Source organism: Loxodonta africana, chromosome 6 (genome assembly GCF_030014295.1).
Source record: "Loxodonta africana isolate mLoxAfr1 chromosome 6, mLoxAfr1.hap2, whole genome shotgun sequence".
Classification (NCBI taxonomy): domain Eukaryota; kingdom Metazoa; phylum Chordata; class Mammalia; order Proboscidea; family Elephantidae; genus Loxodonta; species Loxodonta africana.
Window position 1 is genome coordinate 88,131,245 of NC_087347.1, and position 13,519 is coordinate 88,144,763.

At 33.5% G+C, this 13,519-nt stretch overlaps 1 protein-coding gene and 2 long non-coding RNA genes across 30 annotated transcripts in view; 1 reads left to right on the forward strand and 2 right to left on the reverse strand.

Moving 5' to 3' along the window:
- LOC111749449 (uncharacterized) overlaps positions 1 to 9,653 on the reverse strand; it is a 40,219-nt gene extending 30,566 nt beyond the window's left edge. For all 4 annotated transcript variants that reach the window (XR_002784594.2, XR_002784593.2, XR_010322307.1 and 1 more), the window contains exon 1: positions 8,457 to 9,653. This is a non-coding gene — a long non-coding RNA (uncharacterized LOC111749449). The remainder of the gene's footprint in view (positions 1 to 8,456) is intronic.
- BAZ2B (bromodomain adjacent to zinc finger domain 2B) overlaps positions 1 to 13,519 on the forward strand; it is a 463,153-nt gene that overhangs the window by 442,394 nt on the left and 7,240 nt on the right. For 18 of the 23 annotated variants that reach the window (XM_064287090.1, XM_023542904.2, XM_064287092.1 and 15 more), the window contains 4 exons: positions 238 to 398; positions 4,892 to 5,202; positions 5,601 to 5,736; positions 9,647 to 9,793. In XM_064287090.1, coding sequence (XP_064143160.1) covers positions 238 to 398; positions 4,892 to 5,202; positions 5,601 to 5,736; positions 9,647 to 9,793 — 755 coding nt within the window. The remainder of the gene's footprint in view (positions 1 to 237; positions 399 to 4,891; positions 5,203 to 5,600; positions 5,737 to 9,646; positions 9,794 to 13,519) is intronic. The other 5 variants (XM_064287079.1, XM_064287086.1, XM_064287083.1 and 2 more) reach the window with 2 other exon arrangements.
- LOC135231548 (uncharacterized) overlaps positions 1 to 13,519 on the reverse strand; it is a 125,658-nt gene that overhangs the window by 92,435 nt on the left and 19,704 nt on the right. The window lies entirely within an intron of this gene.

The window sequence follows — 13,519 nt, forward strand, 5'->3', positions numbered from 1 at the left end:
TTAAATTGATATTACTTTCTTATAATTTTTTATGCCCACATGCATAACATTTTATATTTCTTAAAAATATTATTCCTACTTTTAGCAGTAGACTGCTTGCACATATACACGTGCATTTGTATGTGTCAAGTTAGGTGTACATGTTGCCCCTGGAATTTTATTCACATTCTGGAAGAAATCTCTGAGGGGAAAAACTTAATAAAGTGGATTTAAAAATTAATTTCTTTTCAAACATAGTTGCTATTATTGAATTAAATGAAAATGAAGAAAACCAGGTAACTCGAGATATTGTGGAGAACTGGTCAGTAGAAGAACAAGCGATGGAAATGGACTTGAGTATTCTTCAACAGGTAGAAGATCTAGAACGGAGAGTTGCATCAGCAAGTTTGCAAGTAAAGGTAAAACTGACTTGTTTTTAGGATAATGAAAGGTAACTAATATTTACTTCCTGCCTACTATGGGGTCTCTATGAGTCAAAATTGACTTGACAGCAACAGGTTTAGTTTTTTTAATTTGCCAGGTACTGTGCTAAATGTTTTCAAACTGTATCTTGTTTAATTCTCAAAACAATCTTGAATTAATTTTACAGCTAAAGAACCAAGCTCAGAGTAAGTAACCTGCCAGTGGTCATATACTAAATGGTTAAATGTGGGTTTAAATCAAGTATGTCTGACTCCAGACTCCCATGTTATTTTTACTAAATCTTTCTGCCTTCTTATTGGTATTCAAAAATATCACTTCTGGTATTCATTCTTTACCACAAGCAGAATTTTACCGTTTTCCCCATGTTACAAGTAATGCTGTAGTACAAGTCCCATCAAACTCCTGCTTATAGGACCAGGAATTCCCTTGTACGCAAGCCATGTTACATATCAGACTTTTACTCTATATAATTGAGAGAACAATATAGACAACCACACACCCCACATATATTCGTAAAGTTACTAGGCATTACCATATCACAAATAATGATCAGAATTGGCTTCCAATGAACAGGCAAAAGGGAAAGCATTACCTTTGTGCAATAATTTTTGATTTTGTGAAGAGGGGTATGATGGTTTTCTCAACTAATAATAAACTGATATCTCTGAGAATAAATGGATGGATGATGAGTAAGCATGAAAGGAAAAGACACCTGCAAAGGTTTAGAAAATTTAGTCTCGATGTAATTTGGTCTTTCATTTTTTATTCAGAATGAAAAAATTATGATGTAATAGTATCCTATCCAATAATTAATAATTAATATTATTTCATAATTAGCTTAATTTTGGCATTTGGAAACTTTTGAAGATCTCCAAAAAAATGTAGTTTCCTGGAGCTAATGAAATATCTTTCTTGCCACAAACATAATTACTAACTTTGGGGAGAAAAAAATATATATATATCATTGGCTAAGTCTATTTTCCTGGCAAACTATATGTATCCTCTTCCTGGTACTATAATTCTGTATAAAAAACTCCTAATTTATCTGCAATCTTCAACAAATGAAACTCTTCCACTAGTTAATTTTGTGGAGAAATAAAAATTATTCCATTTAGTGCCATAATTTTTTTAATATGTTTGTTTGATCTCTTACGTTACACATTCTACTGCCTTCTTAAACTGTGACTTTTGAAAGTAATTTACATGATCTTAGTGCCTAGGCTTATCTGTATGAAAGCCAGTTATTAGAGAGGAGATGTGAAGAGGTTTGCCCTGATGCTAAATGATCCTCATGTGCCTTGGTCTTTAAGCTATTACATCTGCTTCTTATAGTCCATCTTTTCCACTCTCCTTGCCATTTGTTACTACTTGCTGGTTTATATTTGATTCGTTCTACTAGCCCTATTTTCCTCCAGCTTCCCTCATCTAATTTGCCAATTCCAATAGGACAGCATATCATCAAACTTTTTAAAATTACATGTAAAGTTAGAGTGTGGGCCTGAAACATTTTCCTGGTGACATATTCAGATTTGATGGCTTGACCTTATCACACCACTGGCTGCTTAGCCAGATGTTCTTGGTTGTGTTCTCAGTAACTAAAATAAGTAGGATTTTTTTTTAAGTGGGATGTTTTAATATTATCCTCTTAATAAGGTATTACTGAATTATTCTGTATTATTTCTAAGAATTGAATTGTAACCATTAGACTTGAAGAAGAGTCCAAAAACACAAATGATAAAAAAAAAAAATCCACCAAACATTAATTTTAACCAAAGGAGCAGTGGTACAGTTGTTAAGTACTTGGCTGCTAACCAAAAGGACGCAGTTTCAACCCACTAGCCTCTCCATGGTAGAAAGGTGTGGCAGTCTACTTAAGTAAGGATTATAGCCTTGGAAATACTATGGGGCAGTTCTACTCTGTCCTATAGTGTCACTATGAGTCAGATCGACTCAGTGACAATGGATATAGACAATTTAATGGTTTCTTTCTTTTTTTCCTTATAAAGAAAATAGATTTATGTTTAACCTGATGAACTAGCCATTAAGAAGACACATTAAGCGGATGGTCTGGGACTATTATACGGGTTTATTTCTATTTTCAATATTGCTAAAAATTCAGAAGTGTTTTTTTATATTGTAGGAAACTGAGTTCCTAGTCCTAGTTCTGTTTTTGAGAATTTACAAAAACGCTAATCATTCTTCCGGCTCCTCTAAAGACAGCTCTTATGTCTCTTTTTAAACTTTCTGTTTTCAAGCTAAATCTTATTAATTTCTTCAACCATTAGTTCTGTGAAATGGTTTCCAGGTTCCTGATTCTCTTCTGAATAAGCATCAGTGTCAATACACTTCTTCAAGTGTTATACCCATAACCATATATAAGGATGTCTGAATCTCTACATGAGACTTCCACTTTCCTTAATCTAGTACTCTACTTCTTTTAATGCTATTTAAACCTGTTTTTTTTTTTTTTAAACCTGTACTCACTTTTTAGCATCCATCATACTATTGCTTCACTGAGTGTGCACTGTAACAAAACTCCTTGGGCCTCTTTCAAAGTGCTCTTAAGTGACATCTGTCACATGCGGTGCTTCTGTGATTAGCTGCATGAACATTAAAACTGAAATTTGTATTTTATCATTGTTAATTTTTTATTAATTTCCTTTGAGTACATTTTTTCTACATATGGAACTATTCATAGTTCTGTTACCCAGAATATTGAACTTCCTTCCTAGTTTTAATAGCAGTCATCTAAGTTATTCCTAAGTGCATTAACAGGACAGGCCAAATATAGTCTTTGGGCATTGACACTGAGGACAGTTTTCCAAGTTGACCAGCTGTGTTAACTGCCATTGTTCGTATAGAGTTTTCAACCGTCTAAACTTCTCTAATTCTAATGTAGTCGTCATTTTTTGTTTTGTTTTATTTTGTTTTCTCGTCTTGTCAGTTGCTTTGCAGAAATCAAGATGTACTATTTTATAGAATTCCCTTGATTAAGCAATTTAGTATGCCTTTCAAAATATGGGAATGAAGTTCATTTGATATGACTTGTACCCTATGCTTATGCAAACTATTTACAATTCCATCCTTCCTTTCTAAATATAAATGATTCTAATGAATTAAAGGTGAATTGATGCCAATATGTAAGCATATAAAATAATTGTCTCTAAAGGAATTTAATAAAAAGGATAGTGTTCATTTTGTTTTTATTTACTGAGCATTTACTGAGTACCTGACAGTGGATTCCACAAAATTGAATAAAATGTGGTTCCTGCCATTAGAGAGCCTGCCATATGTTAGGGGAAGTAAAATATGTACAAATGTATGCAGAATCTAGTAACTAATCATAGAAAAGTACAGAGTAACACATGAATTTAGAAAAAGGATACACTACTTCTGGTGGAGATATGGGAGATCAGGGAAGATTTCATGCAGATATTGAGATGGAATTTGAGAAGATGAATAAGCTTTTCACAGTTAAAGAACAGGGTATGCCATGCTAGGAAGTGGGAGGAGCACGAGCAGAGCACTGGGATCAGGAAGGTCAGGACGTGTTTGTGGAATGGCAAGATGTGTAATTTAACTGAAGGATATATGTATGAATGGGAACATGAGAGAGAGGTAGATTGAGGTACTTGAATGCCATGGTAAAGATTTTGAACTTTCTTAAACACTGGAGAATCTTTGAAGGATTTTGAGCTAGAAGTTCAATAAAAGGAAGCTGAGTTATTCATTGACTCAATTAACATATATGAATTGAGTGCCTACCATTTGCCTTCATTGTGCTAGAGGTAAAATGAGTAAAAGCAGACATAGCCCTGCCCTCACGGAATTTAGAGGTAGAAAGATGTTAATCAGATAATCACAGAGTATAAAGTTACAACATGACAAGGCTATGGAGCATTATATTCTGTGAGAGCCTAATGAGAACCTGTAATCCAGGGTGGTCAGGGAAGGACTGATCCCCTGAGGAAGTGACTTTTAAGCTGAGAGCTGCAGGATGGGTAGAGTTAACTAGATAAAGAGGAGCCCAGAAAAGCTGTAAGGCAAAGGTAACAGCTTATGCAAGGCCCCGGTGGTCCAAGAAAAATGGTGAGTAAAAGAGCCTGTATGGAAGAGTAGTGGAAGGAATGAAAACAGACAGGAAGAACAAGGCTCAGAGGCTACCAAGAGATTTCCATTTCAGTGGTCCTATGCAGTTAATATAAGCATCTCAGTCAAAAATCCTTCAGAGTACTTTGTTGATTTTTATACTTTCCATAATATCAAAAGTTGTTAAATTTTCCTTCTTAAGCATTTCTTAAAACTGTTTTAAAATTTTTGTTTTTCTTGTTTCTGTCTAGTATTAGGAAAGACAAGGTAAAGATCCTTGAGATCTGCTGGTGTCTGATGCTGTATTTTAAGTAAAGGTAATTCACCCACCAGGCATTTTGAGAGAAAACAGTAATAACACTACTCTCTTGATATATAGGGTTGGATGTGTCCAGAGCCTGCATCAGAAAGGGAGGACTTGGTATATTTTGAACATAAGTCATTTACTAAATTGTGCAAGGAGCATGATGGAGAATTTACTGGCGAAGAAGAAAGCAGTGCACATGCACTAGAACGGAAGAGTGACAACCCCCTAGATATAGCTGTAACCAGGCTGGCTGATTTGGAGCGGAACATTGAAAGAAGGTATCTGAAGAGCCCCTTAAGTACCACCATTCAGATCAAACTGGATAATGTGGGCACAGTTACTGTCCCTGCTCCTGCACCATCCATTAGTGGTGATGGTGACGGGTAGGTTATTGAGATTAACTTGAAAAATTATTGTGCTTCTTTGCTAATTGGAGCCTATTTTCTATTGCCTGTTATCTATGTATCTTCTTGTATGTCTGTGATCCGTATGGATCATGCTATTTGCATGATGCTTTGTAAAAACCTTTTTTTTTTTTTTTTTTTTTGTTATGTGCGTTGATAATCCTTGCAAAGTGATCTTACATTTACCTGGTCGTGACTAAGCTTTGAGGCACGTAGCCACAGTCTGTGCACTACATCCAATTTAGTTGCTTAAACCTTATACTTATTGGCTGTTACATGTTTTTGTCATTGCTTGGCTTTCAGTGTGATGATCGTTTCACATTCAGTAACCATAAATGTAGACATGACCTACTTAATTTTTCTATATTTCAATGCAGAATTGAAGAGGATATTGCTCCAGGGCTCAGGGTCTGGAGAAGGGCATTATCAGAAGCTCGCAGTGCTGCGCAGGTAGCTCTGTGCATTCAGCAGTTACAGAAATCAATAGCATGGGAAAAATCAATTATGAAAGTTGTAAGTGTTTTTATTTAAGAAATACTATGACTAATTTAATTTGTCCTTTTTTCCCAACCTCCAGATCTTTCTTAATGATATATTACTTACTGTCAAAGTATAATGCATACTGTATTTGAGAATTTGCCTGATTTTTAAATACTGTATAGTTGGACATCTTCCTCCTAATTTTGAGGTTTTTGAGATACCAAAATATGTTCTCTTTTATTTTTGAAAATCTTGTTTCTGCGTCCTTTGAATATTGCTCATGACTCTTACTAAAGTTGTCTTTCTGCATTCCCTCAGTATATTCTTCATTAGCCTAAATATTTTGAAGGCCCCTTCACCCTTGTGACATTGTAATTGGTAATATCTAATACCTTCACTGCCTTCCTAAAATGTCTTGCATTTTTATCAGTTTTCATTTTAATCCCAAGAAATACATGGACAAGTAAATGCAAAATAAACGGAGAGCCCTTAGCTTATATATTTATGTAATTTATTTGGCATCAGATGTGGCTGACATGAAGACTAAACATTTTAGTCTTCCCTCTGATAATTAAAACTGGTTTTCCACCTTCTTTGTACAGGTTCAATCAGTTGTTACCATGTAGTGAGCCTCTACTTTGTGTCAGGCACCTATGTGCTGTATGTTCAAAAACAGAAACTATATTTCATATATTTTCCAGTGAGGTATTTATTTTAAATCATGTATAAGTTGTCCCTCTTGTCTCTTTTATATTATATATTATGTTATAATTTGTATTATTTTATGAGTCACCTTAACATTTACTTTAGAATTGAGACTAGCTTTAAAATTTAGGCGTTTGAAATTTGTTTTCAAGAACGGCTTGGGGTGAAATTCCTTTACTTAAAATGACCGTTCCCTGAAGAAAAGAAGTGATCCGTAAATAACAGCATTTTCCCTTCATTTTTACCTCTATGCTTACACTACTTAAGGCCTGATTGATTCTATATAAATAAATGTGCTTTCTTCTGTTGTTTTTCACTTCTTCCTAAAATATTCACAAAATAATGAATTTGCAGTTTTCACTGTATGTTTAAATTTAGGTTTTTCCAAATCCAGGTTAGAATTTTCCATAAATTTTAAGGCATTTTCAATTTATCTGGTAGCATTTTTACTGGGTAAGGTTTCTATAATTTACCCTTTTAAAAATCATATCAAAAACTGTTTAAAAGTTATCTTGGACAAATACATTTGGTGAAATCTAGGACATTATCATCAAAAAAAGATTGAGTTCCTGTATCAAAATGAAATTTCTACAGTTGTTTCTCATCTCCACCGAAATAATCATCACAGTGTAGTCAGTTTTGTTATAAGCCTATACCTAGAAACCCAAAACTTGTACTGAGATCTGTATTTTTATTAGGATACTTACTTTCTGTAGTCTAAAGCTTTTTTCAATTTTTGCAAATTCATTAACCTTTCCCACATTATTAATACAGCTCTCAAATCTTTTTTAAAAGTTTAACAATATTTGCTCAGAAACTACCATGAAAATATGCAGAGTTTTGTATTCAAAGATTAATGAACATTTTGTAACCTTTAATTAGAAATTTAAAAGCACCTATAATAATACAGCAAACCCTGGTGGCGTAGTGGTTAAGTGCTATGGCTGCTAACCAAAAAGTCTGCAGTTCAAATTCACCGGGCGCTCCTTGGAAATTTTATGGGGCAGTTTTACCCTGACCTAGAGGGTCTATGAGTCAGAATTGGCTCAGTGGCAACAGGTTTGGTTTTCTTGGTTTATAATAATACAGGGTTACTATTGAGTCAGAATTGACTCAATGGTATTAAGTTAATAATAATCCTCATGGTATCCTAAACAAAATGTTGAATTGCTTGATAGCTTTACAAATATTCTCTTGGTCAGAGCCCAAGCTTACCAGGAAAGAAGGAGTTGCCATAATTTGCTCCCAGATAATTCTCTGCCCAGAGTATGCTTTATATTGCTGTTACTTTTAAAAACTAGGCAACATCCACAATTCCTTAACTGTAGTAGCAAAGGACTTAAAACCAAATATTAATGTATTTGCTTTAACATCCTGTAAGCTGTTCCTGTGATTTTCAAAAGAGCTATAAGTTTGATGTTTGTCATTCCTTCTTAATAAGTATCAGAATATTATTCTGTTTTTTAATCATAAGCATGAGAGCTAAGACTTTGTAGTATTTTAGTTATTGTAGAAAACAGTGAGAATTATGTCATGAATCTTATTTTTAAATTACTGTTTGTTTTATAATTGTTATTTTAGAGGCTTAAAGATAACCTTCCAAATGTTATTTCTCAGTGAGCAAATTTACAATGGAAGAAAGATGTGGCTGTCTGCTTCTGTAAAGGTTTACAGCCTTTGAAACCCTGTGGGGGCAGCTCTGCTCTATCCTTCAGGGTTCCTAGAAGTCGGCACCAAGTGGACGGCTGTGGGTTTGGGGTTCCTTTTTGTTTGTGTCCTTTGTAACTTTACAATGAAAGTTTCAAAGTTAAAACTCAATTTTGGAGATACAGTTTAACACCATATTAAGGAATTTAGTGATGTGGTAATAGAAAAAGTCATAAGACAGATAATTATTCTTGGAATGTTAAATTCATGCTGCTTTTAATCTTAGTACAAATGCCAATTTTGATATTGCTAATATATTAAATATATTTAGTAAATATATGTTAAGTTGAATAGTGTGTATCTGCTATTTTGATAAGATTCTTAAAGTATCACTAGTGTACCTGCTTCTGAAAGGTGACAGCCTTGAAGACCCTGTGCAGCAGCAGTTCCACTCTGCACACACGGGTGGCCATGAGTCAGAATTGAGTGGACAGCAACTAACAACACAACAACAGCGTACATGTTGAGTTAGAGAAGACGTTCCCAGATTAGGATTTAATGTACTGAAAAGTAAACAAATTAAGCTTAAACAATTAAGCTATCTTGTTATAAATTTAAAGTAGTATAAATGATTTCTAGTTTAAATGTTTTTGTTTTAAATATTGATTATAGGATATGTTATATTGTGACTGAAAATATGAACTAAATATCAAAAAAGAATGTTAGTTTTTACCGTTTTTAACACATCTTGAAAAATTATACTTGTCACTTTCACCTTTCTTCTTTCCCTTTGTGAAATCTGTCGTATAAAGTATGTAAGCGTTAAACAGTCTTATTTTGCAGACTTTAAAGTTATGTACTTCAGCTTTATGGTACTAGAAATTTTTCAATAGGGAAGAAATAATTTTATTTTTAGCTCTACAGAATAAATCGTGACCTCTTAAATTCTTTGGTTTAATTTATTGTATCTTTTTCCTTTAAAATTATTTTGTAGTGATACATTTTATATGCTTTTGATTTGGGTTGATTTGATTTTCAAAGTTTCTTTTAAAATCATTTTAAAAGCAAAAAATAGATGAATAATTTAGTCAACATCTACGGAGATTTTCGTTATTGTATACAATTCTGATCTAAATGCAAGTTTCTTGATTTTGATCTTTGCTAATAACTCTAACCTTTATTCCTTTCTCAGGATATCACAAGGATGCTAAGAGAATCAAAAGATAAAACACATTTTTTTAAAAACCACCACATATTAAAGCTATTCATTGCTTTATGTGCTGTAATGTCATGTTAATTATTTCATATGTTAATGTGTACTTGCTTCTGAAGTGTGTGCAGGCATTCAGCCTCTAGCTTTGTTCTTTGCGGTGTACCTGAAATGTGCATTGACCCCAACAGAACTGCTCACCCCGTCATGTGGTCCATATCTGTGTAATGAGAGATACATAGATGTGTATGGCTACTGTATATTTGTTAGCAAGCGGAATGTTCATTACTAATATAAACTAGGAATTCTGGTTTGTTTAACATCCCCATAACTGTTATTCAAAGCAGAGGGTTAACTTTAAATGATTTTCATGTGTTGTAGTACTGCCAGATCTGTCGAAAGGGAGACAATGAAGAGCTGCTCCTTCTCTGTGATGGCTGTGACAAAGGTTGTCATACATACTGCCATAGACCCAAGATTACTACTATACCAGATGGGGACTGGTTTTGTCCAGCTTGCATTGCTAAGGTAAAGCTGATCAAAAACTAAGCTTTTAAGTGCCAGATCAAAATGCAAAGCTTTATGTTCTTTATATAAAATTCACGTACCATAAAATTCACCTTTTAAAATGTACTACTCAGTGATTTTTAATATATTCACAAAGTTGTGCAGACATCACCATTACCTAATTCTATATTTTTATCACCCCAAAAGATCCCTCGAACCCATTAGCAGTTATTTCCACTTCCTCCTTCTCCACAGCCCTTAACCACCACTAATCTACTTTCTGTCTCTATGGATTTGCCTATTCTGGACCTTTCATATAAATGGAGTCATACAATATGTGGCCTTTTGTGACTGGTATCTTTTACTTAGCATAATATTTTCAAGGTTCCTTCACATTGTGGCATGAAACAGTACTTCATTCCTTTTTATGGCCAAATAAATTACATTACATAGATATTTATCCATTCATCATTTGATGGACATTTGGATTTTTTCTACTTTTTGGTTATTATGAAAATGCTATGAACATTCTTTACAAGTTTTTATATGAACATATGTTTTTAGTTCTCTTGGGTATATACCTAAGCACGGAATTGCCAGGTCATATGGTAAGCATGTGTATTTTAAGTCATTTTCCAGTCATATTTAAAATACAAACCTGTAAACTCATACCATTAATTAAGAGAGAAGCAATATGATAAAATGAAAAGAAATGGGTTTTGGAGTTAGAAAACAGGGAATAAGAAGTATAAAAGGATCAGCATGTGTTGCGGGCCAAACTTTTCACTGTTTCCTACCTCAGCCACTCTCTCCCATCTTTATTCTCTTGACCTAATCATTACCAGTAACTACAGCCTGTCCATAAACTCAATCCCAAACATACATCCTGTCCACTAACTCCTTTTCTTTCCAACTCATTTCCTACAGCTGTCCATCTCCTTTGCTGGTTTTTCTCATCTCCCTGATCTGTAAACATCAATGTGCTTTCTTAGCTTTAGTGTTAGCATCTGTAAAATGGAATAGTATCTGCTTTGTGGAGATTTGTGAGGATCAAATAAGGTCATGTATGTAAAGTTTTATGAGCTGTAAAGTTCTGTGAAATGTTTTCATTAATACTTTAATGTATTTTAGGATATATTTTACAAAATTGCAGGCATCCCTTGTGATATCATGTTTATTAATAATCACTTTAATTTCTCATTACTTGATCATTTTTTGTTATATGTATTTAAGTGTAGTTTAGCAATAGTCTTCACTAGTTGTACATAAATTATCCTTTAGCATCATTATTGTCAAAAAAAAAAGTTACAGAAAATTTCTCTAATATTTTATGAATCACTAATAGATAAGTATTTTAATTCTTAGAGATATCACCTGCTAGGCCATTGTAAGTTTTGTTTTCAGTGAATTTACTTAAATTAGAATTCTGGCTGTCATTCAAGGAGTAGACCAGGAGACATTAGAGCAATGATTCCTTCTAAGCCCTTCTATGTGAGATAGTTTTCTATGCATTTGCTTTTTTCATTCTTAAATGTAGTAAATTAGATGTTAATGTTTCTTACAACAGTGAAAATGTTCTGAGCATTTTTTTTTTTTATTTAAGAAAAACTTAAGGCTTATAAAATGTTTCACCCATTAATTCGTAGTTATTTAGAAATATTTATGCTATACATTTTGCTCTTAAGTGGACATTTTTATACAGATCATTAAAATTTAAGTATTTTTATTCCAAGTGTATGTGTGTATGCATATGTCCATATTTATATATGCTCACAGATACACATATTACAATTTTCAAACCCTAGTGCCTGCAAAAGCTAGGCAAATAAGCATGAAAAGAGCTTCTTGGATCCCTGGTGGGGACTGTGGCAAACAGGAGAGTCATGCCCCATCTAACTGTGATCCTCACCTCTCAGCTCCAGACAGTAATCACATAGGAATGTAGGCCCAGTGTTTCAGGATCTTTAAATATGTCAAGAGAAGTCAATATTATGGATTTTTATATATATCCTCCCAAATTTTTAACATTGGCAACAAACTCAGAGCTTTTACAAGCATCCTAAGAGCCAAACAGCACATTCTATGGGCTGTTTACAGCCTGTAGTCCACCGGCTACAATTTCTGATATATAAATATACAAACGTAAGAGAAATGCACCCTGGGATGTGTAATCTGGTAGGTTCTGCCTAAGACCCACTGAAGTTTCTGTTTGAACTTGGCTCTAACAAGATGGAGAGAAGCGGGGGGTCTCTCCCCAAGAACGAAGCAATCAGGTAACAGAGTAAACTGTACAAGCTTTTATAGTGTGTGCACCTCCACTGTCTAAACATCATTTATGGTATTAAAGACATTTATGTTGAGACATCATTGTCCTTTCTTAAACATCACAAAAGTCTTTTTATTCTCTGATTTTACTTTTATATTTTCTTTCTATATTAATTCATTAGGAAATGATCCCAAATAGTATTGTAGTTCAAATTGGAACTAGAAGTTTTGGCCCATTATGCATGAAATTTTATTCTTTTTATTTTAAGTAACATGACTATTCAATCTAATTTTATTTAATCTTCATTAAATGGACTCTTTCCTTATTATATTAAGCATTGTCTTTATCTTTTTTTATGATTTCAGAGTGCTAAGAGCTTAGTGTTATATGAAAACCAAAAATAATCAGATTTTAGTGAATGAAAATTAACAAATTAAATGGAGAAGAGACTTAGTAAAACATTTTAATTACTTCAGTTAGTAACTAGTAGTAGTGATTCTTTGATATAGGGGAAAGTGTTGGATTTATGGTTTGCCTTATTATTTTAGTCAATTAAAATATCTCCTTAATTATACTTTTAACCTGCCAATAGAGAACCAAATAATTTTAATTGCTTATATAAAAGAGCAGTTTAAGAAAAAAATATTGCTAGAAAGGGTCATGAAATACTCAAACTAATCTGAAATACTCTAAGAGATATTCTTAGCCAAATTCATTTCAAGAATACAGCCGATTGTAAATTATTGCCGGACTGGTTATATGACTCTGCAGTCTAGGATTTCTTAACCTTCCGGTTAAAAGAAAAATTGTCTTTCAAAAGAAGGTAAGTAGTATTCTGGGAAATCAAAGCAAAAATCGTATAATACCAATGACTTTGCATCTCTGTCTTCTTTTATCATGTTTTTTTCTACATTGTTTTCCACAAAACAGACATCTTGCTACCCCCTGCCCCCCGCCCGCCCCCGGCACCCCCATCGTTCACCACTGCTTTATTCACTACTGGGAACTCTTAATTTGTAGAGCTCTCTTATAGCAGACACTTTTCATTCTTTATCCAGAAAAAAAAAATCAAATCCATTAGATTTGGTAACTTAAAAAGAACTTTTCTCTATTTCATGCTTCATGAGCTCTTTTTTTCATGTTTGGCCCAGCTTATTAACAACCCTTCAGCTTTCTTGTTAATGAGCTATTTATTTTTGTCTATATTCACCTTTTTTCTTAATTATATTGTATTCTAAGAGAGAGTCATTTTGTAATCTTTAAATTCATTCAGTTAGCGACCTATATTACACTGCTGGTAGGGTCTGTAATACTAGAGGTGGATTATCCTGAGTTATCCTGAGATCAGCATCTTCAAGTTTTAAGAATTCTTAAGATGAATGGATTTTTCATTTTTCATTTGATTTTAGCCTTATATTATGCGAAAACAAATTCACAACGCTCTTTTGAAAATAATGGAATTATCACCTGTCCAGATCAGA